This window comes from Cardiocondyla obscurior, linkage group LG02 (genome assembly GCF_019399895.1).
Source record: "Cardiocondyla obscurior isolate alpha-2009 linkage group LG02, Cobs3.1, whole genome shotgun sequence".
NCBI classification, from domain to species: domain Eukaryota; kingdom Metazoa; phylum Arthropoda; class Insecta; order Hymenoptera; family Formicidae; genus Cardiocondyla; species Cardiocondyla obscurior.
This window is the reverse complement of record NC_091865.1, coordinates 7156131-7175959: the sequence shown is the minus strand read 5'-3', so window position 1 is coordinate 7175959 and position 19829 is coordinate 7156131. Positions and strand designations below refer to the sequence as shown.

The following is a 19829-nucleotide window of genomic DNA, read 5'->3' as shown; positions in this document are numbered from 1 at the left end:
TTCTCCCGTACCACGCGCGCTACTGGATCGTCAGCGCGCTAAATGCGAGATAAAAAGGGCCGAGAAAAAAGTACATACTCCGACGTGCCGTCGTCGCCACCCCGCGTTCGCTCCTACCATCCGAGTGTTCGCGACTTTGCACGTGAGGTAACGTAACCCCGGCGAAAGGTGGCACTGCGACGGCTTTGCGGCACGCTCGGGAAATAAAAACTTGTTCGAGCGGGTGGAGCGATCGTTCGAGAAGCTCGAGAGGAAGAAAAGTTAAAAAGCTTGCAGCCCAGAATTATTTTAAACCGCCGGAATTATTCCTGTTGAAGCTTGTTTCGCGGAAAGTGTTTTTGGCTAGAATATAATCGAGGTTAGAGATTATCGTTTCCGAACGTGAGCGTGGCGCGGAAAATTGAATCTCGCTTTTGATTACCAGGAACAGCCGTGTTTGCGGAACGAAGTCGCGTCGTCTTGATTTCCTGATGGAGGCGGGCTAGGAAAATGTTTGTGAAATTCGAGGATGAGCGAGGGAACCGGAGATCGCAGGGACAACACACAGAGCGATTCGGACAGGAAGTCGAGGCTCTGTCGAGCGCTGAGTATCGCGCTGAGCGATGTCATCAGGCACAGCACAAACGTGGATTTTCGGGACCGCTGCTTCGAGCTGTCGCGGTCAAGCAACTCATCCGGCGTGCAAACTGTGCTCACGGCCGATTTGTTATCGATCCTATCTCAAGACGACCATCCTGACCATCGAAAGAAACAGAAGGACGAAGCTGGGAAGAACACGAGAAACGAGACTTCGAAATAACGTGAACTAACCGAAACTTAATCCATCAATGCGAATGAATTACTTTAGCAATCGATTTGTACGTTGATTTTTTTTTAACATATATTTTAATTCTTGAATCAGAAAGTAGACATAAAATAATGTTAATCTTTAGGGATAGGTTAATTGTAGATAAAATAAATAGATCAAATTCTTTGGATATTTTATAATTTTTTATTTTTAGGCGCTTTTGTACAAATTAAATAAATCGGAATTTAATCCAAGCCAGTGAAGATGTTCGTTTTGAAATGAGAGGTCTTGTTTGGATGTTGGCAGCATTGGCTCCGGACGCGTCAAGCTAGGTTAGACTGGACTTGCGAGGTTGCAGGTTAGATCGAGGGAGTAGTGGCAGATCCGGGAGCGCGCGGGTGGCGCGGGCAGCGGGCGGTCAGCGAGAGAAGCGTCTTTGATAAGTCGCTAGGCTTGGTCGACGAGAGGGTTAGCTTTTGGCGGCCGCCCCGCCGCCGACGGGTGTGTGTCTAGTGTCTCTCAAGCGGAACGGTGATGCGGATCGAAGGCCCGCGTCCACCGCCAGCCTCACGTTGCCCTGGTGCAAGGACGTAAAAGGAGGCAAACGGAGGCGAGCAGAGACGAGTTCCTCTCCGGCGCGCGACGGGACATCCGGCTGGCCAACAGGGGTTCTCATAATCGGGTACGTTGCGTCCCTCCCTTGCGGCCGGTTTGGCGACGACACCGCGGGAGGAAGAGAGGACGCGAGAATGAGTAGCGTCGCATCGCGATTCTCTTCTCGTCCCCCTTGCGCTCGTCCGAGTGTGCGCGACGAGGCGTCGGACGTACCGCCGGACGCGAGAAAGAGAGAGAAAAAAAGAGAGCGCGCGAGATCGCGAGTGACATAATAGCGCCGTTATATCCCCCGAAGATTCGGGCGGCGGCAGAGGGGTTCGCGGGGAGGCTGCGGAGGCCCACAGCTGTTCGCGGGGCTCGCGACTTCGCCGGTGCGGAAAGATCCGACCCGTCCTTCTCTCTCTCTTTCCTCCCCGCACGCTTCCCCCGTGCCCTCTTCCGCCGTTTACGTCGCGGTGCGATCGCGATGTAAATATACCCGTCGCGCTGGTTCCCCCTCGTTCGCGTGAGTCGCGTGCGCGGATCCGCTACTTTGTTACGCTCGCGTATCGTTTTTCGCAGCTTCCGGCTCGGCGATCCCGCTGAGATTGCTCCCCCGCGTCCCGGAGCACTGTCGCGCGCCTTCGGGTTATTGGCACTTCCGCGCGCCTTAGATAATAGACTCGCCTTGTTAAGTGTGGCCGACTGTGTCCCCCCCGCGCGCGTTCTCTGCGGCCCGATACGCCCTGAAGCGATCCACGGCGACAAGGAATCGACGTCCACCCGAGAACGTCCGGTCCAACTGTCACCCGAGACGACGAGGGTTCTAAGTAAATTCGTAAGAAATGTTTATCGGTGTTTTAGCGGTAAGGATGTTTACGACGTCTCGAGATGGAGCCATGGCTTCTCGCTTTTTTTTTTTTTTACTCGCCGCAGCTTTCGCCTATAGATCCGCTTCGAGGCCGTTAAATAAACGCGTGCGGCGCATATGGCGAGACACGGGAGAGAAAAAAGTGTCGCGGACTTATCCGGCCTCGGATAGCAGTTGCTTATCTCACACGAACGTCGCGGTCGATAATTGCCTCGTGCCCCGCAAAGACGCTCGAATTTCTATCGATTTTTTGACGACGTACTTTGATAAACAGATTTATTGATATGCATTCGTTATCTACAGTTCGAAGATAACGAGACCTCAGAAGGAATTGTTCTGCGAACAATGCGAGTGAGAGGACGTCTGAGTTTAGCGTGTTTCTGGAATAAATGATTAAGTTTTGCGTGGTGTCTGCGTAGAGATACTGCAGGAAGGAAGAGATGGCTCGCCCGAGAAGAAGGTGAAGATCTGCCGTCACCCTGGCGCGTGAAAAATCGGGTCAAAGGCCTAGATCCTCGTCCACCTCGTCCTCGTCCACGGAAAGGTTGCAAACGATGCCTGGGCCGTCGACGCAAGAAAGGCCTCGTGCCCATCGGCTCACTGATATTGAGTCTCAGGCGAAGGTAATACATTTACTTACATTTTAGCATTGTACTAAAGCAAAGTTTAGACGAACTCGAGTGCTCATTTGTTTAACGAAATTGCAGAGCTTGGGCGGTAATCGGACGGACGATCTCGGAACGCCTGTTAGTTCTGGCAGCAACATGAGCAGTATCGCGCGCTTTCCGAAACTTGACGAGTGTGCTCATTTTCACTACGAGCACGTTGAGCTTGGTACTCTGGAGGTACGATAAACGCGAGACACGCGCGAGATCTGATTAAAAGACACAACTCGGTTTTCAGGTATCCGTCAACGAAGGTTCCAACGATTCGGAGAGCTATGCCGTTCGAATAACATCCGGAGACGCATGCTGGACGTTACAGAGGTCCTATGACAACTTCGTCATGTTCGACAAGCAGCTGCACCGCTGCATATTCGACAGAAAGTTTTCCTCCTTAACGAAGCTTCCAGATGTTCGGCCAAAAAATGCCTGTGATATACTAAAAGATTACTTGAACCGGTTCTCGCAGCTGAACCACGAAGGCCTAAACTGCGGCCCAGTGTTGAATTGGTTACAACTCGATAACAGAGGACGACGGATTCTTGTACCAGAATCGGACTCCTGCCCTATCAATACTCCAGCTGTCGCCGCGGCGTACGCGGTGAGACCTTACACCGCTCAAGCCCAAGATGAGATTTCTTTTCAGGTAATCTCGCTAAAATATTTTTGCTTAGAGTACAATTGGCTAACTTATGAACTCGTATACAGTGAATGCTCGTACGATAATTGATTGAAACAATTTATGTAATAAACAGGTAGGCGACATGATATCCGTTATAGACATGCCCCCTCCAGGGGAAAGTACGTGGTGGCGTGGAAAGCACGGCTTCGCGGTTGGATTTTTTCCGGCCGAATGCGTCGCCGTAATCGGGGACAAAGTGCCACGTCACTTGACGGTTTCGACGACGGTCAGATCGAAGTTACCAGTAAAGCCCGTGCTACGGAAACACGGAAAATTGATCGCCTTTTTTAGATCCTTTATATTGAATCGGCCCTCTAGAAGGAGATTAAAGCAATCGGGTATACTGCGAGAGCGCGTATTTGGTTGCGACTTGGGTGAACATTTGCTAAACTCTGGCCAAGACGGTAAATTTTATGCTAATGTACTTTTAATAATTCAGATATATACGAAAAGAAAGAAGACGAAAAAGATTACGTTTTGTAGTACCTACTGTTTTGACGTGCTGTGCGGAATTCATAGAGAAACATGGTCTAGTCGACGGTATATATCGTCTTAGTGGCGTGACGTCCAACATTCAGAAATTGCGGAACGCCTTCGATGAAGATAGAGTACCAGCATTGCATTCCGATGAGAGTATTCTGCAAGATATCCACTCCGTAGCATCGTTATTAAAGATGTACTTTAGAGAGTTGCCAAATCCGTTGTGCACGTATCAGCTTTACTCCACTTTCGTCAATGCGGTTCAAGCTAGCAGCGACGCTGAGAGATTGAGACGCATGAGAGACGCAGTTAGAAAGTTGCCGCCGCCGCATTATAGGTTTGTTTTTTATTTTTATTTCGTTGAATTAATTTTTTATTTCAACAATGATTCAGTAATTTATTCTAATCTTTACTAAAACTATACAGGACATTAGAATATCTGATGCGTCATCTAGTAAGAGTAGCCGCGCGTGGCACGGAAACAGGCATGACTCCGCGCAATGTAGCGATCGTCTGGGCGCCTAATCTCTTGAGGTGTAAAGAACTGGAAGTGGGTGGCGTAGCAGCACTTCAGGGCGTCGGAGTCCAGGCAGTTGTGACGGAATTTCTAGTCTGCTACGCGGAACTCATATTCGGCGACGGTCCTGTCGGTAGACCAAAGTCTTTGGCGATCACTACATCCGCGAGATTACTCACTTTGGAAGAGGCGCGCAACAGAAGTCTCAGAGGCGAACCTGATTACATAGAAGTAGGAGCGGGTCCGGCTGGTTTACCTCTGCGCTATCACACTGTCATTGAACTGCCGCGTAAGCGAAATGGCTCGAAACGATCGCCTTCGTTAAATTGGAGAGCACTGTTTGGAAGAGGCGCTGTTGGAAAAACTAGGCAAATTGGCACGCCACCTCAAGCGGAAGCGGCACCGAGTTCTATGAACTCCTTGCGACGACTGAGACCCGTCAAAAGCGCCGATAGTTTAGACGGCGAGGATGGACTGGGTCCTCTTCTAGGAGGGCCTCCTCCTATTAGAACCTGTGGGCACAGTCGTTCCGTTTCACACGACTCTTACTTTGATCACTTAGCCGACGCACCTAGCACTTCTTCGCCGTTGGATCTCTCAGAAATACAACTCAATTTTGATCTCGAAGAACGAGAGATGAGAATGCTTTCAGAAGAGGAAGGTGGTGGAGTAGCGTCAGTAGAAGCGTCACCACGACGGCAAAGAACCGAAGGGAGTCAATGTGCCGCTGCAACTGGCGGATCCAAGAGAAAACGATCTCGTTTAGAAGAAAGATTACATTGCGACGTTGAATTACGTTTCATAGATAGCCAAAGTCCTGATCAGGTAATTAACACAAATTATTTATCAAATTATTTATACATGTATATACATATGAATGTTATATTTAATTTGTTGAATTTTTTCAGGTTATGACAAGCGCGGATATTCACAGTATCGATACACCGTCTCCGTTACAAACGCCAGGGTATCTACCGTTGCTGTCGGAAGCATCTACTCCGTTAACGCCCGCCACGTTGCAGGGCACTTCTCACTCCACATCACCGGTACCAGCTAATAGCCCCAGAATAAGTTTTCGGAGTTTTACTTTACCATTAGAGATTGGCGACGAGCGCGAAGGAAGCGGTACGAATAAATTGAAAGAAACATGTGCGTCATCTTCTGAAAAATCGTCGGATCGCAGCCACAGATTATCTGTTAATTTAGAAACCCAGGATAAGAGATTGGAGCCATGTGAAAGGATTATAACTTACGACGGGCGCGCAGAATTGCACGATAGAAACGCGACTCCATCGCTTGCACATACCGATAATCGTATCGTCACTGAATCGAGCGCAGTTGCTTCGGTTTTCAACGATACGGAGATGATGTCGTGTAACAGATTATCTTCATGCGAAGAACCTGTAACTGGCCGAATATCTCGCAAAGATATGATGAGCGGGCTAAGCTTGCATTCTGTGGAAATCTCGTCTAAATCGTATAAAGAAAAAGAAGAAACGACTAAAGGTTGTAATGAATCTACTGATCCGCCAAATACTCTTTCCACTGTGGTCGACTTGCCGAGGCTGCCACCCAATACAACCGATCTCGATTCTCCCATGTCATGCGAGCAAACCATGCAGGAGCTGCAGGAGTCCGGATTCGTAATTTGCGACGATTCCGACAAAGTCTTTGTAAATACGGATCATCTGCGTGCGACAAGCAGCAACAACGATTCCGGCGATTGGGTTATCGTCGGAGGAACGACGGCTACTACTTTTGTGACGCCGATTAGCGAATCGACAAGTCCGAACGATTCTTATGTGGAAAGCGACGTCAATCCAACGTCTGAAAATATCTCTGAAACGCTGCTGGAACTCACGCTGCCTCCGACCGCGGACGTATTTCACATTGGAGTCGATAATTCGACGGGAAACCGTGCCTCGATGCAAGAAAGCGAAAAAATGATACTTGATGTTACCGACACGAAGAAGTACGTGAGTCACAAACATGAACGGGAAGGCATCGATTCTCAGACGAATTTCAGTCTCGAAGAAAGTCTCACGGACGACGCCCATTCCCGATTACGCGATCGAGAGAATGGCAATCGATATTCTTCTCATCTTACGATGGATGTTAACTCGAGTCAAGAGTCCAACGCGAGGGAACAGCAACAACAGGTTCGCGCGTGTTACATCGAAGCGGACAATGCGAACGTATTCGGTACAAATCGGAACGAAATACGTAATGATAAAGAATTATTTGGAGAAACGGAGACCTTTGAGAACTATCGTTGTCTATCGAGAGATACGAGTGCGCAACGAGATAGTACGACACGCACTTTACACGTAACGAATCATCCGCGATTCTCGAACAAATCCGAAAACGATAAGGAGACAAACGTCACACGTGGTGATCGTGACAATGATCATTGCACGAACGGACTGTCGAAAAAGTGCCAAAGTTTTGGATACAATAATTCGCAGAAGCAGCAGAACACGCAACAAATACGAAAATGCGCTTCCAAACGCACCGACGAAAGTCACAAATGCGCCAACCTGCAAGCTACTCAAATACGAGGCAACATCGAAGTTAGAATTCCATCGGAGAATGCGGCCGAACCTTGTGAAGTGGCTCATGCACCAGAAGGGACGTCCGAGCTGATGGAACAAACGTTGGACACCCCGAATACATTCACGAACGTTTCGTCCTCGACCATCGACGATGCGGTGGTTCTTCCACCACGAGACACCGCGGCGATTTTGCAGGAGTTAGCTTTACAGAGATTGTCCGGAGGTGCGGTAGGAGACGTGTCCACGCCCGTAAGAAGAAAATATGAAAGCGATACAATTAGGGAGCGAAGGAGCTTTGATTCGGAGATTGGTAGGGAAATTGTTAGAGAGAGTAAAATGAGACAAGAGTTAGATTGCGCGAGAGGCAAATCTGAGGAGTCGTCGCAGCATTTACCGCCGTGCCTACGAGCGCGTCACGCGAGGGCAACTCGAGCAGCGCTAAGCCGTTCTCTGGACGAGGCTAAGTTCAACCGAATGACAGGAGACATCTCGTTATCGGTGAAACCGACGTCCGAGGACGCGCAGCACTGCTCGACGCCTAACGTTGGCAGCAGCACCGGCACCTGCTCGAGCGCCTCCGAAAAGATCCAGTTGCGAAACCTCGGCGGCCTAGACTTGGGAGATCCGCAGTGTAGAGAAAGAATCGAAAAGTACAAAGAGGAGAGAAGGACGTTTTTGAGGGACAAGTACCGGTCGGAGAGTTTTCGCGGTGTTTCATCGAAAACCGAAGACGAAAGCGAGCAAGCGTTATTAACCAGGTTGAAACAGAGGACTTCGAGGCCTCTTCATTGATGAAATCCAGTCTTGGTAAGATAAAGAAAGGACGGGGAACGAGCTCGTTCCCCGTAGTAGCAGCATAAATAAGTTCTTGATTTAACGCGCAATACGATATCCATTTACCTGTATTTTAGAACAAGTGCAAATTGTAGGGCGGCTATCGAATTAATCTACCGTAATGAAGTTTCGCAACCTCGTTCTTAACGCCTCGTTCGCTTTGTTTTACGATTACAGGGCAACTAATTAGAATGGCGGGACGTTGAGCGGACGTATATCTGAACGGTAATAATACAGAATACCCTTTTTTTTTTTTTTTTTTTTTTTAATTATATATCACTTTACGACGCGCTCGAATATTTTTAATGAATTTATATCCCAAGTATGCACGCTAACTTGGGCTTATTTGTACTATTCGCGAATGCCGTTTTGGCATTCGATGACTTATTGTTCATGTAACTTTGCCAAACGCTCTTTTGCTAGATCCACTAAATCGCTTTCACTTGAATCTCACCAATGCCGCGGCCATATCGCGGATGATAATGAAGATGAATTATGACGAGGATAATAGAAGGAGTTACGCGATTCACGACTCATCTTCGCATCATCGATCGCCATTGTTAGCTGAATTGTACGAACGCTTTCAAAGCTCATTATTAATTTATTACAAACTCGAAGAAAAGTTTTCAATTTTTTTTTCTTTTTTTTTATTACTGTTAGAAGTTTAATAACGGTTCTCTTTGTAATTATTATTATTAATATTATTTGATTTTTATAGTTACTCATATTCTTTGTACTGTTATGCTAGCGAAAAAAAGAACGCGCATGTAACATTTCAGTTGCTTCGTGTGCACCAGAGGTTAACAATATCTCGTGCGGATTCTGACGACGTCGCGTGAGAAGATAGACTCTCACCTGTTGCTTTTACGTTGTAAAAATCTCTTATAAAAAAAAAAAAAAAAAAAATCTTGAAATTTATTTTCAGAGAGAATTCCTCTATGCGCCGCGCAAAATCTGGCCGCCGTCTTTCCCCTACGAAATTATAACTTCATCGAAATCTGGATGAACGGGGTTTTTTTTCTCCTGGGCGAAAAATTTCTGGTGCGCACGTAAAGTTTAACTGAATTGCACGTCGCGAGTTCGCCGCGTAGGAAGTCTCAGCGAACTCGCGCGCGACGTCGAGCTGGACGTTTCATTCGCGCGCCAATGTTACTCTCGCGTTATGGACTGGTCCATAATGACGATATCCACAGATATATCTTTTGAAAACATGTTAATTCTCTTGGTTAGTTAATATGCATGTAACATATTGATTTCTATAACAATGCGCTTGTCGACGGAAGGCTTGCTTAAAATCAAGATTACTATCGGGTTACTAGTGGTTCGTCTATCTTAAGTAAAGACTTATACTAAATGCGTATCGGCCTCGCGTTCATTACATTTCGATTATTAAGCAGCATCTTGCTTACCTTACCTCGCCTTATTTCATCTCTATTATGAGCGAATTTAATTTATCAGTTTTATTCTATTTTATTATCTTTTTTTTTCTTTTTCTTTTGCGGTTTTTAACTGGTGTCTTCTGAAAGAAAGGACGTGTTGTTTTTTACCTGCGAAAGTTTCTTTTTTTTTTTTTTTCTTACAAAGACGCAAGCTGACCGTTTTTTTTTTCTCTTCTTTTTAAATACGGTTTAAGTAACCGTTTAATAAGACTGGCACTAATTGTCGATGCTAATTGTCGAGTACGATTTCGGTCGTGCTTCGCGGACGTGACGAACAAATTGAATACTCTGAGAGAGTCGTACGCTGGAAACATACGTTCTGATCTCTTGCAAATTCTGAAGGCATTTAATTAGGATTAGTTTTTAGCGTTAAAATTCTCTCGCGTGCGCGGCGAGCACTTGGAACCGTGGTTTTCGTATCGAACGCGCGACTGTTTCTGTTTATTCAGCGTCGATTACTTAAACGGTAAAATCATTTCTTTGGCATCACCTTTTTTTTTTTACTGGTAGATTTTTTATAGCGCAGTAATTAGGAATTGATATTGCTCCTCCGCGATTGTTCGTTCGCCCCATATCCAGGCTCGAATATCTTAGTCGTGTATCTGTCGCGGAAATCCCTGCATACGTAGTGCACTTTTTCCGATTATTGACTGTTAACGATAAAATATTTAGGAATTCAGTAATCGCGCTTACACGCGCCTCCCTGGATACTTTTATCCGCTATTGTAATGGCCTAAGTGGAGAGAGAAAGAGAGAGAAGGGAGGAGAGACGTCTACTAGACAACTCCCTACAAACGAGGTACCTAAATGAACGAACACTTGTGCACAATATAACGCGCAATAATAATACATCCGCGAGCGATGTGTATTTTTAATAAGCCGAGATTCTCGCATTCTTGCAAAGTAACAGAGATTCTTATCTAGGGCACGAAAGGGAGAGAGACAGAGATAAATGATGCGAAATAACGCTAAGAGCCGTATAGAAAATAAAGAGTTCCCTATAAAATGATACACATATTCACACAAAGACTAATTCTGTAATATTCAAAGGCTAATATATAGACATATATATATATATATATAAATATATATATAGACATAGTAATCTTGTTTTTGAGTGTAGGAGGCTCGCGCCTCGTCCGGCTGGGCGCATCTCTGCCCCTCTTTAGTTGTAATTGCATTTAATAATAATTGTTTCCGTTATGAGAGACTACTGTTTGTCGATTATAATTATAATATATGCAAGTTGTACGTGAAATAAATATAAATGCTGTAAACACCGGAGACGCGTGGATGTTGAGGTTTCCGATTTTCCGCGACGCCGTTCTCGTCCACGGCCGCAGTAATTAAACGGCGGCGGTTAATAAGCGCGTGGGTCGTATCGATAACGTTTCCTTTTGCAATCTCGCGCGACGGACCGGACGTACCCCCTTCGCCCTTTCGACGTCGAGCACCCACCTCCCCTCCGGCTGCTTTCCACCGGTCTTGAGGCGAGCTCACTCGACACGTATAAAGGACCTTTAGTCTTTACTTCTTTAAACGCCGTGATAGAGTGGATGAAAGGTGGGGTGCCACTCGACCGCTGGCGGAAGAGGCCGCGTACCCCCTCGCCGAGGAGGGGCACGACGAGAGCGAGCTCGCCTTTATGTCGTAGAACGAGGACCACTCGAGAGGCCAGGAAGCGTCGAGGTGAAGGCGACTCCGTGACTATCGCCGGATCTACCACGGCAATTATTTTTAAACACGCCGCGTAGATAGGGATCTTGCCAAGTGCCGAGTAAGAGAGAAAGAGAGAGAGAGATCGCAAGGTACCGTGTCTTCAGCCCGTATCTCGTGCGAGCGAGCGGCTCGTGGGGTAGAAGCGCGGCTTTTAAACAGTCGCGCCGACTCGCGCCTCTCTTGAAATTACTGATTAGAAGCGCGAGAGACAACGTACGCGGCGCATTTTCGACGGTGAGCGAGGGCGAAGAGGAAGGGGCCTTTCATCCTCGCCGCGTGTCGCTCTCCTCGCGTCCGCCGCGTCGCCCTCCTTCCCTGGGCGCGCTTTCACGGTGCGCAAATCGAATCAGAACGCCCCCGCAGGGTCGACGACAATGTTATTTGTTAGCGGAAGCGTCGTAGTAACCGGAGGTTGAAACGAGGCCAGATTGCCACTGTGATCGAGTTAAACGGCACGTGGGCAGTAACGCCGTTGTCTCTATAGCGCGCGTCCTCTCCGCGTCACGTGTCTTCCGCGCTCTCTTCTCGCGCGATGAGCCGCGACTCGCGATCGGGAATTTGCGCATGGATAAACGAGAAGAGGATATAAAAAAAGAATAAAAAAATCCCAAAGGACGGCCCCGTATCGCGGTCGAACTGAAAATTCTCGTTTCCGCGTGCGGACCTACGGCTAAAAGGGGGGCTCCGGCCGGCTTTATTTTGGGGGTCGTTGAAGAGCCGCGGATTGACACGCGGCGACGTCTTGACAGCTTGTTAGGCTAACGGTTCACCCTCGCGCGCGGCCTCCGCTCTCTTCGAGGCCTCACTCGCCCCCCTTTGCGCTATTTTTTTTTTTTTTTTTCCCCTTTCGAGCGGATTAAATTGATCTTCGGCCGGCGTACCGGCGATCGCACGGACACTCTTTCGGTAAATCTACCGCCGACGGATCGGCGACCAGGGGGATGGAAATCGTAGGTCGGCCACCTTTCGCCGGTCGCGTAACACGCACGGGGGTGATCCAGGGATACATTCGGGCATCGATACCCGCCGAACCCCGGCGACTGAAAATAATGAAAGTAATGGGAACACGCCCACTGCATTTAGCCCGCCGAACTAAAGCGCGCCGCGCTCTGTAACCCCTTGTTGCAACACCCCTTCCACGTACGCGGGGGTGAGAAAGGGAGAGAGAGAGAAAGAGAGAGGACCTCGCCACCCGCTGGCGCCTTGCCCGTCCTCGTTCTCGTTCTGTGCCCTATTGGCCATTGTACCTGCCACTTCATTGTCCTTTATTTCATTATTTTCGCCGCATTCCGCTCCGTCTCCCTCGACGAGGGACGCAAAATCTCCCCCTTTATTTACGTACTGTAATAATAGACGTCTTAACGGAATTTAATAAACGTCATAAATGGCCCGTGATCTCATTTAGTTTACCAGCTTACCTGGACCGACCGGGATTGCGATTCTTCCGCCGAGTAGCGGCGGCGTTATCTTTTTCGCGTATCAAAGACGAAGTCCCTCTATCATTATGCTACTACCCGCTACTCCCCTTCGCGCGAGCTCGCGGGGCGCCCTTTCCCGTTTCGAAGCCACCCCCCGGCGCTCGCGCGATATCGCGGGATTCCGCGAGAGCCATTTTCCTCGAGGATCCAAACGCGTCGGGACGTCGCGCGACGTCGATACGAACTCTCGCCTCTCTCCCGTCCCGCTGTCCCCTGCCTGAAGTAAATCTCGCGGCGGATTGGTCTCGCGCGCGTATCCATCCATCCATCCGATGTGTATCCGAGAATGTACCCCGTGATTTCGTCCCGATAACACGATTACGATCCTCTCTTCGTCCTCTTTCTCCACCCCCGCGAACCGACGGCGAGATGGGAAGCCGAGCAGAGGAGAGGAGAGGTAGAGGGTAGGGGAGGAGGGCTGGAAGCGTGGCGCGGCGCCACCCTCTCTCCTCTCGCGCTCTCTCTCTTCCACTCCTGGTCTCTTTCTACACGCATACCCGTTGCCCCCCCGAACCCGACAGCCGACAGAGTAGCTTCGCTCGCTCTGATCCCTCGCAATTACTTCCCATTATCTGGGTATTAGGATTCACCCCAACTGGAAGCACGACGTGCCCCGCAGGCGCCTCGCCACCCGAGTGACACGCGCTCGCTTGTTGGAAAATCTCTTTCGACCACCGTCGCGACGAATCGTCTCTTTTCTTAACGGCCACTTGCCGATCTTGTCGATTTAACGTTGCCTGCAACAGGTAGCAAAGACCGTGGTCCCGCGATCGTTTCGCGGCCGCGCGATCGTCGTGATTAGGGTCGCTACGTCGCCGCAGCGAATCTCGCGCGCTTCTCGGCGTACGCCGCGAAATTTTAATTATCCCGTTTTGATAACGACGGAACATTGAAACTGCACAGCCGGGAAGAATGCCTGAAAGTAACGCTCGATTTCGAAGGTTCGTTTCGTCGCAGCTCGTTGGTTTTACGTCACGGCAACTAAACCGCGGGCTTTCTACTTTGCATTTTTTTTTTTTTTTTCCTGCTAATTATTTACGTCACCCCGAATTTTGCGTGGCATACTCTCACGGGGGTTTAAAAAAATTTTAATGCCGCTGATTGCTAATAATGGCAGCCAACGCGTTAACGAAGCGGATCGCGCGAGCATCACGCCGAGTTTCTCTCCCGTCGTTGATTCAACGCCCCGTTAATTTTCGCGAAAATGTCTTCGGACCGTAGGCACTGAAATGTCACGTCGACCATTAACGAAACGATTAAAGGGACTCTATCATCGTCCGCCGCGAAGCAATTAAATGTCAATGTCGGTGCGCGCCACACGACTGATAAAAGCCGCCGGTGGCAACGTTCTCGGTTCTTCCGGTGCAAATAACTCGCAGATTTTCTCTCTCTTCATCTCTCCTTTAATCCCGAAAGACGCGTTAACGTTCGCGAACTTTCGGAAAAACTGCCTGGGAAGAGGCAAATCCAGGAGAAACAATTGTACACATCGCGTCAGAGCATGACAGTTTAATTCCTCAACGAAAACCACGGCCTATTTTTACACATTTGACTATAAAAAGTAACAACAGACCAAACACCGTATTTATTTACCGTATTTCGCTATAAAAAGTAGAGATTTCGGAATCGGCAAAACTCCATTTCCCTCGTTCGCTTTCTCATTCACGCAAGCGGGAAGGATCCAGCGACGCTCCGGCAAACGATATACCCTTTTCGCGTTGAATATCGCGAATTATTTCAATGACACGTAAATACCGCTTAAGTGCCGCGCGAAGACGGTGGCTTCTTCTCTTCTTCCTCGATCTCTCGGAGGTCGGGGACATCGTCCGTCGAATTCCACGTCGAATCTCTTGCGCACGGCGAGTTGTAGCTTAGGCGAACTTTCCGGGAGCGCGTTCTGGGTCGTCGCGGACCAAGATCATTCCTTTCCTCTCTACGCGTTGTTATCGTGATTTTAATGAGAAACAAGAGGGCGACTCGTCTCAGCGATGCTGACGTTGGGCGGAATGCTGGCCGTGCTGCGGCTGGTGGTGCAGGCCGATCGCGTGCGAATGCGGGTGCGGATGCTGATGCGGATGAATCGGGTGAAGGATCCTCGGCGGCGTGCCGCGTCTGGACAAGGGTGGCAGGCTGCCGGTTCGCGCCGACGTCGGGCTCGGCACCGTCGACGCCAGGCTCGGCGTCGGGGCCGGTGCGGGCGTTGGCGTCGTCGGGGTCGGCGTCGCCGTCGGCGTCGGCGTCGGCGACGGCGTCTCGTCGCCCAGAACGTCGATCTCGTCGTCGTCTTCGTCATCAGAGTCTACGGGCGCGTCGCTGCTCGCACGCGACTCGCGGCCGCCACTCAGCGAAAAGTCCACGGGACGTTCTGTCAACATCATTCAGGCAGACAATCGTCGATTAGTACCTTCGTTGGACCACGACGAGATTTTCGTACCGTCGACTTCTCGACGATACGAAGCTGGCCAACATTTCGATTGTACTTTCCGCTTGGGCAACGAATTCTCGGCTTTTGTCCGCCGAGCACGGCGATATTTGAATAAAATTCGAATCCGCGGCACGCGCCGTCGCGGCCTACGATAGCCTCCAGCGGCGAGCACAATCGGGAATATAGGTCTGACCGAGCACTTAGCGGGTAATTGAGCAATTCTGTCTTCGAGAGATGGATGCAGGCGGGAGTCGGAACGAGACGACGAAAGAGAGGCGTCGAAGGAGGGAATGAGTCTCCCCGCCGGAGTTGCCTTACGTAGCCTCGCCTTGAGTCTAAAGACGCCGAGGCGGTCGCGTCTTCTGTGTGCCCTCCACCCTACTCACCCTCCTCGTGATACCTCCTTCTTGGTTGCTGCCAAGGAGACGTCTATGTAACTCGGTTAGCCCTTCCTACCGAACGAAGCCATCTTGTCTACCGAGACGAACAACTTGGTATATGGGATACGAACGCCATGGGCCAAACTATTTAAATCGCTCTCGAAATGTCTCCCGTCGTCTCGTTAAACGATCGCTTTTATATATTTCGCGAATATCAGAGCGGCCTAACGAGCGAAGAAAAACCCGCGGTGAGTTAACAAAAATGGAGAGACATAATTTACGGCAAACCGTCGATAACATCTTCGCGGTGAATTTATCTTTCTTTTTTCCCTCCCCGGAAAATTAAAATGACATCACATTATCGAAGATAGAAAATTTAAATCGCTCGAAGCAGCGACGTGACGGGCGGTAAATTTTTCTTTAAGAAATCGCGTTATTAAAAATGTAAAATAATATATAAATCGTTCGAGACAGCGGGGGTGGGTTTTTTTTTTTTTTTTTTTTTTTTTTAAGGCAATTAACGTGCCGTGCACGTCACCGAAATCGGGAACTAATGTGTAAATTGGCGGAAGCGAGACAACGCCGTTGCGGCGAGTTTTCCTCTAGGAAAATTGGTGTAACGCGCATCTGCAAACGCGACGTCACCGGCAAGCGATTATGGTAATATGTATATCTACGACGGAATGCGACCATTACGCAGATACCGTTAATGATTATAGTTCCTCGCAACGTAACCACGGTTACGGTCTGGCTAGTTACGCCGAACTTGCGTAATTTATTGTCAGCGGTATTTTGGTTGCATTATACAGATATCGCCCATTAGCGTGACAACAGGGAAGTATTTAACGACAACCGACGTTATAACGCGCCGTCCCGCGCCTCCTCCGCTCTCTCTTCGCTCTGACCGAATTAACCGATAACTATAGCCGACGAATTCCGTATTGACGAGCAGTTTATTTAACATTTCGATATGCAATTATATTTGTACCTGCCCGTCATTAATTACGCCGAATACGCGCCGCGTAGCGGAACCGCGGCGCCTCCTCCCCCGAGATCAACTTTCGAATTCGTTTTCTAGGAGTCCCAGCCCGACGTGCTCCGTGAGTTTTAATTTTTTAAAACGGCGCGCGGCCTATCCGCGAGCCCGCGCTTATCTAGGACACAGCATCATTATCCATTAATTCAAGTTAATTAGTCCGCGGTGCGGGAATACTGCTCGCAGCTGTTTATCGAAAAGTCGATACGCGCATTTAATTTGCCGGCTAATTAAGTTACGCGCTGCGGAGACTGTTCGATGCGAAAATTCCGTGGATACCGCGGATCGCGATGTCTTTCGAACAATATACATCGTTCGATGGCGCGCCGCGAACTCCTCGTTGGAGCGGCACTTGCTTTTGCGAATCGCGGTCGCGGCATCGATCGGAGGGTTGATCTGCAGTCTCTCTCCCAAGAAGGAGGTAAATTGAGGCAACAGCGAGGTGCGACCGCCCGGATCATCGAGACTTGAATGCGGAAAATGAAATGGACACGACTCACCAGCGGGCGACGTGACGGATATCGATTGCTGGCCCGAATTGGAATTGCCGCCGCCGCTCGTGTTCAGTTTCCTTAGCTGCTTCTTGTGCTTCATCCGTCGATTCTGGAACCAGGTTTTCACCTGCGTCTCGGACAGGTGTAACGCCGCCGCCAGCTCGACCCTCTCGGGCGTGCTGAGGTATCTCTGTACCTCAAACCTCGCCTCCAACCCTGCCAGCTGCTGGTCGCTGAATACCTGAAGCCGTAAAGATGTATAAGAACTCAAGGTGATGGACGTACAATAAAAATAGCGAGAAGCTAGAGAAACGAAAAGTAATTAAATTTACACAAATATAGTTTAATTGTCAATTTGTTCCGGGATAGTTGATGCGATTTAGAGTCGACTGTTTCAAATAAACTGTGTAATATTTACGATTTATTGCGCGTAGTCGCGATTTCTCGCGGTTCCCGGGGGTGAAAGACGCCGGTTGAGAGAAAGAAGCAAGGGTGTACTCACAGTGCGAGCCTTCCGTCGTCGGCAATGCTTCAGGGCGGCCAGTTCGCCGACCCCGGGCACCACGCCGACTCCCATGCCAGCGCTACCGAAGAGCGGTCCCAAGAAGAAGGCCGCGGCGGCGGGCGGTGCCGCCGGATAGCCGGGCAGCAAACTGGCGAACTGCTGGTACTGGTGGTGCTGCCCGTGGCCGGAGGTCGACGTCAGGTGCTGATGATGTAGCTGATGGTGGTGGGTGTGCGGGGTGACGGTGCCGCGGCTAAGGATATCCTCGATGAGGAACGACGTCCTGCTGGCGGAGGTCCCGTTCTGGCCTGGCTGTGCTTGCTGCTGCTGGCAGGTCGACTGCATCTTTTCTCGTTCGACGCGACGTGCCGGCTACGACGTGGGCATTACATCCTCGCCCAAGCGTCCTGCGAGCGAGATATATCCCTCCAGCGCGAAGGGCGGTCCTCGTCGGACGCGTCCTTTGCGGATCCAAGCAGGATCGAAGAAGTCCGATCTCTCAAAACGCGTGTTTGCAGCGCGGTAATTATCGCGGAGGGAAGAATCTTAGGGAGCGGGTTTCACTTTGAGAACTGGTCACTTTTCCTCGCGCCGTGTCGGTGATCACTCGGCCCGATTTACCTCAATTAATCGAACGTCGTTCGTCGTCGCGATTTTATCCCCCAACGGAATTGATCGTCGCAAATCGTGCCGCGGAACAGGCGCGAATCGCGCGGGACATCGTCCGTCGCTCACTGTCTTTTCGCCTGTTGTTCGCCGAGTCGTCGTTCAGGGCGCGTATCGGTGAGCGCGGCGCGATTCAGGGCGATTGCACCCCCGCAACGCGATCATCGGCAGCCCCTCCTGCTAGTTAGCGTACCGCGGCGGCCCGTATCTCCGTGGAAGGGTGCCGGAGTGTATCCAAGGGCGGCTGGTGTCCGCATTGGCCGGCGTCGCGACGCTCGACATCGCCCGGGGTTGGCTCCACGAGACTCCCGGGGGCGGGACCCGGCTGTTCGTTTCCATGGACACGCGCTCGGGGTGCTCGTGGACCCAACGTACGTTCCGCGCCGAAGAGGCGGCGGCGGAAGAGGAGAAGGAGGACCGAGAGGGACGGATCCTTCTGTATTCGCGATTCCTCTCCATTCTGTCGCACGTAGATGATAATGCGAAGTGCAAGCATGTATATGTAAGAGTACGTTACGAAAACCCTCGCTCACCACCCCGGCCTAGCCGTCCGTTATACGTGCGCGACGCGCGACGATTCCCGGTTGCGAGTATTTGAAAACCAATTCACCCCCGTCTCGCGGATAAGGCTTTAATTTCGAACGCCGGCACCCTTTCCCCAGTCAGAACAAGCGATCACCTTCTTACGCGGCGTCATCGACGCGCCGGGTCGATCTCGATCTGTCGCGTCCCCCGTAATCAGGTTCCTCGCGCGACACCCCTCGTCGCGCCGGGTCGTATCGGTATTGAATCTTGAACGAGAGGACGGGAGTGGAAACGCGGGATTAAATTACTTAGCGGATCGTGTATACGGGGCGCTTTCCAAATGGCGGTACAAGCGCGTGCGGCGCTTGATGAGATGACTACGTCATCTCCATATCTAAACGACGGACAAAGTGCAAGGTACCGAGGTACCAAAAACGTAATTTCGACAAAGAGACAGGTTGCAGAGAAAATTGCATCCTGGAAGATTGTCACGCGGCCAGAACTAGCACGATATCTCACACGAAGGTAAATTGCAGATAAATACCTTAACAGAACTATCAGAGCATTATTCTAGTATACATAAAAATTACGGTGATCGATATAAATTAATTTGACACATAATCAATTGTCATATTATGATAGAAGTCGAAATAAATTCTTATAAAGTATCTTAATCATTTTTGCCGTTTAAACGAGAACTTAAAATGTATTATTAGACGGTGTCTTCGAGGATGGTTTCTGACGAGATCGGTTATTCTAATTTTATTATTAAAAAAAAGAAAAAAAATGAGAAATAGCGAAAGCTCAGAAGAGCAAACGAAACGGATAAAAGGAATCTTATATTTTAACGGTTTTATCGTTAATCTCTCGATGGCTTTTCGTGTATCTTGGATGATCTCGCTCTCGACTGGCGTGACGACGGCCGGCTGCTATGATTAGGGTCGAGGGACGCGTGCCGACATTTAGACGGGGTTGCTTCTGCGATTATTGAGTAAATTAACGTCGCGGTAATTGCGTTACCGGCGCGTGTCCATCCGTCCGTATACGTCCGCCCGCGTCGCCCGGCGTCGCTCGGCGTCGCGTAACCCTCGCCTCACCTCGCACCCTCCGCGCATTTGCGCCGGAGGAGAAAGAGAGAGTGAGAGAGGCAAAATCCGCCCTCTCCGCGCTTGGCTCTCGACTG

At 49.9% G+C, this 19829-nt stretch overlaps 2 protein-coding genes across 5 annotated transcripts; one reads left to right on the top strand and one right to left on the bottom strand.

Annotated features, from left to right (window-relative positions):
- The first annotated feature begins 34 nt into the window (after nucleotides 1–34).
- Cdgapr (GTPase-activating protein CdGAPr) lies at nucleotides 35–10702 on the top strand. Of its 4 annotated transcripts, XR_011547671.1 has the most exons (11): nucleotides 35–857; nucleotides 1094–1469; nucleotides 2672–2875; nucleotides 2960–3097; nucleotides 3156–3560; nucleotides 3670–4000; nucleotides 4080–4413; nucleotides 4503–5418; nucleotides 5502–7952; nucleotides 8157–8204; nucleotides 8403–10702. XR_011547671.1 is itself a non-coding variant. In XM_070674393.1 (10 exons), exons 3-9 carry the CDS (start codon nucleotides 2807–2809, stop codon nucleotides 7935–7937), a joined length of 4629 nt encoding a protein of 1542 aa, XP_070530494.1. In that variant the 5' UTR covers nucleotides 35–857; nucleotides 1094–1469; nucleotides 2672–2806; the 3' UTR covers nucleotides 7938–7952; nucleotides 8403–10702. The 4 variants fall into 4 exon arrangements, 1 of the variants encoding a protein (XP_070530494.1); XM_070674393.1 differs by lacking the exon at nucleotides 8157–8204; XR_011547670.1 differs by lacking the exons at nucleotides 35–857; nucleotides 1094–1469 and adding an exon at nucleotides 1926–2211 and having other exon boundaries at nucleotides 5502–8204.
- Nucleotides 10703–12689: 1987 nt separating this feature from the next.
- Bsh (brain-specific homeobox) lies at nucleotides 12690–19800 on the bottom strand. Its single transcript, XM_070674427.1, has 3 exons — nucleotides 17453–19800; nucleotides 16957–17191; nucleotides 12690–14980 (listed from the first exon to the last, which is right to left on the bottom strand). Exons 1-3 carry the CDS (start codon nucleotides 17798–17800, stop codon nucleotides 14598–14600), a joined length of 966 nt encoding a protein of 321 aa, XP_070530528.1. The 5' UTR covers nucleotides 17801–19800; the 3' UTR covers nucleotides 12690–14597.
- Nucleotides 19801–19829: the final 29 nt, after the last annotated feature.

Excerpts from the sequence above, each read along its gene's own strand:
- Cdgapr (XM_070674393.1), top strand. The coding sequence starts at position 2,807 with ATGCCTGGGCCGTCGACGCAAGAAAGGCCTCGTGCCCATCGGCTCACT. Across the intron at positions 3,561-3,669 it reads AAGATGAGATTTCTTTTCAG|GTAGGCGACATGATATCCGT; the intron begins GTAATCTCGCTA and ends TGTAATAAACAG. Across the intron at positions 4,414-4,502 it reads TTGCCGCCGCCGCATTATAG|GACATTAGAATATCTGATGC; the intron begins GTTTGTTTTTTA and ends AAAACTATACAG.
- Bsh (XM_070674427.1), bottom strand. The coding sequence starts at position 17,800 with ATGCAGTCGACCTGCCAGCAGCAGCAAGCACAGCCAGGCCAGAACGGG. Across the intron at positions 17,192-17,452 it reads GACGACGGAAGGCTCGCACT|GTATTCAGCGACCAGCAGCT; the intron begins GTGAGTACACCC and ends TTACGGCTTCAG. Across the intron at positions 14,981-16,956 it reads ATCCGTCACGTCGCCCGCTG|AACGTCCCGTGGACTTTTCG; the intron begins GTGAGTCGTGTC and ends TGATGTTGACAG.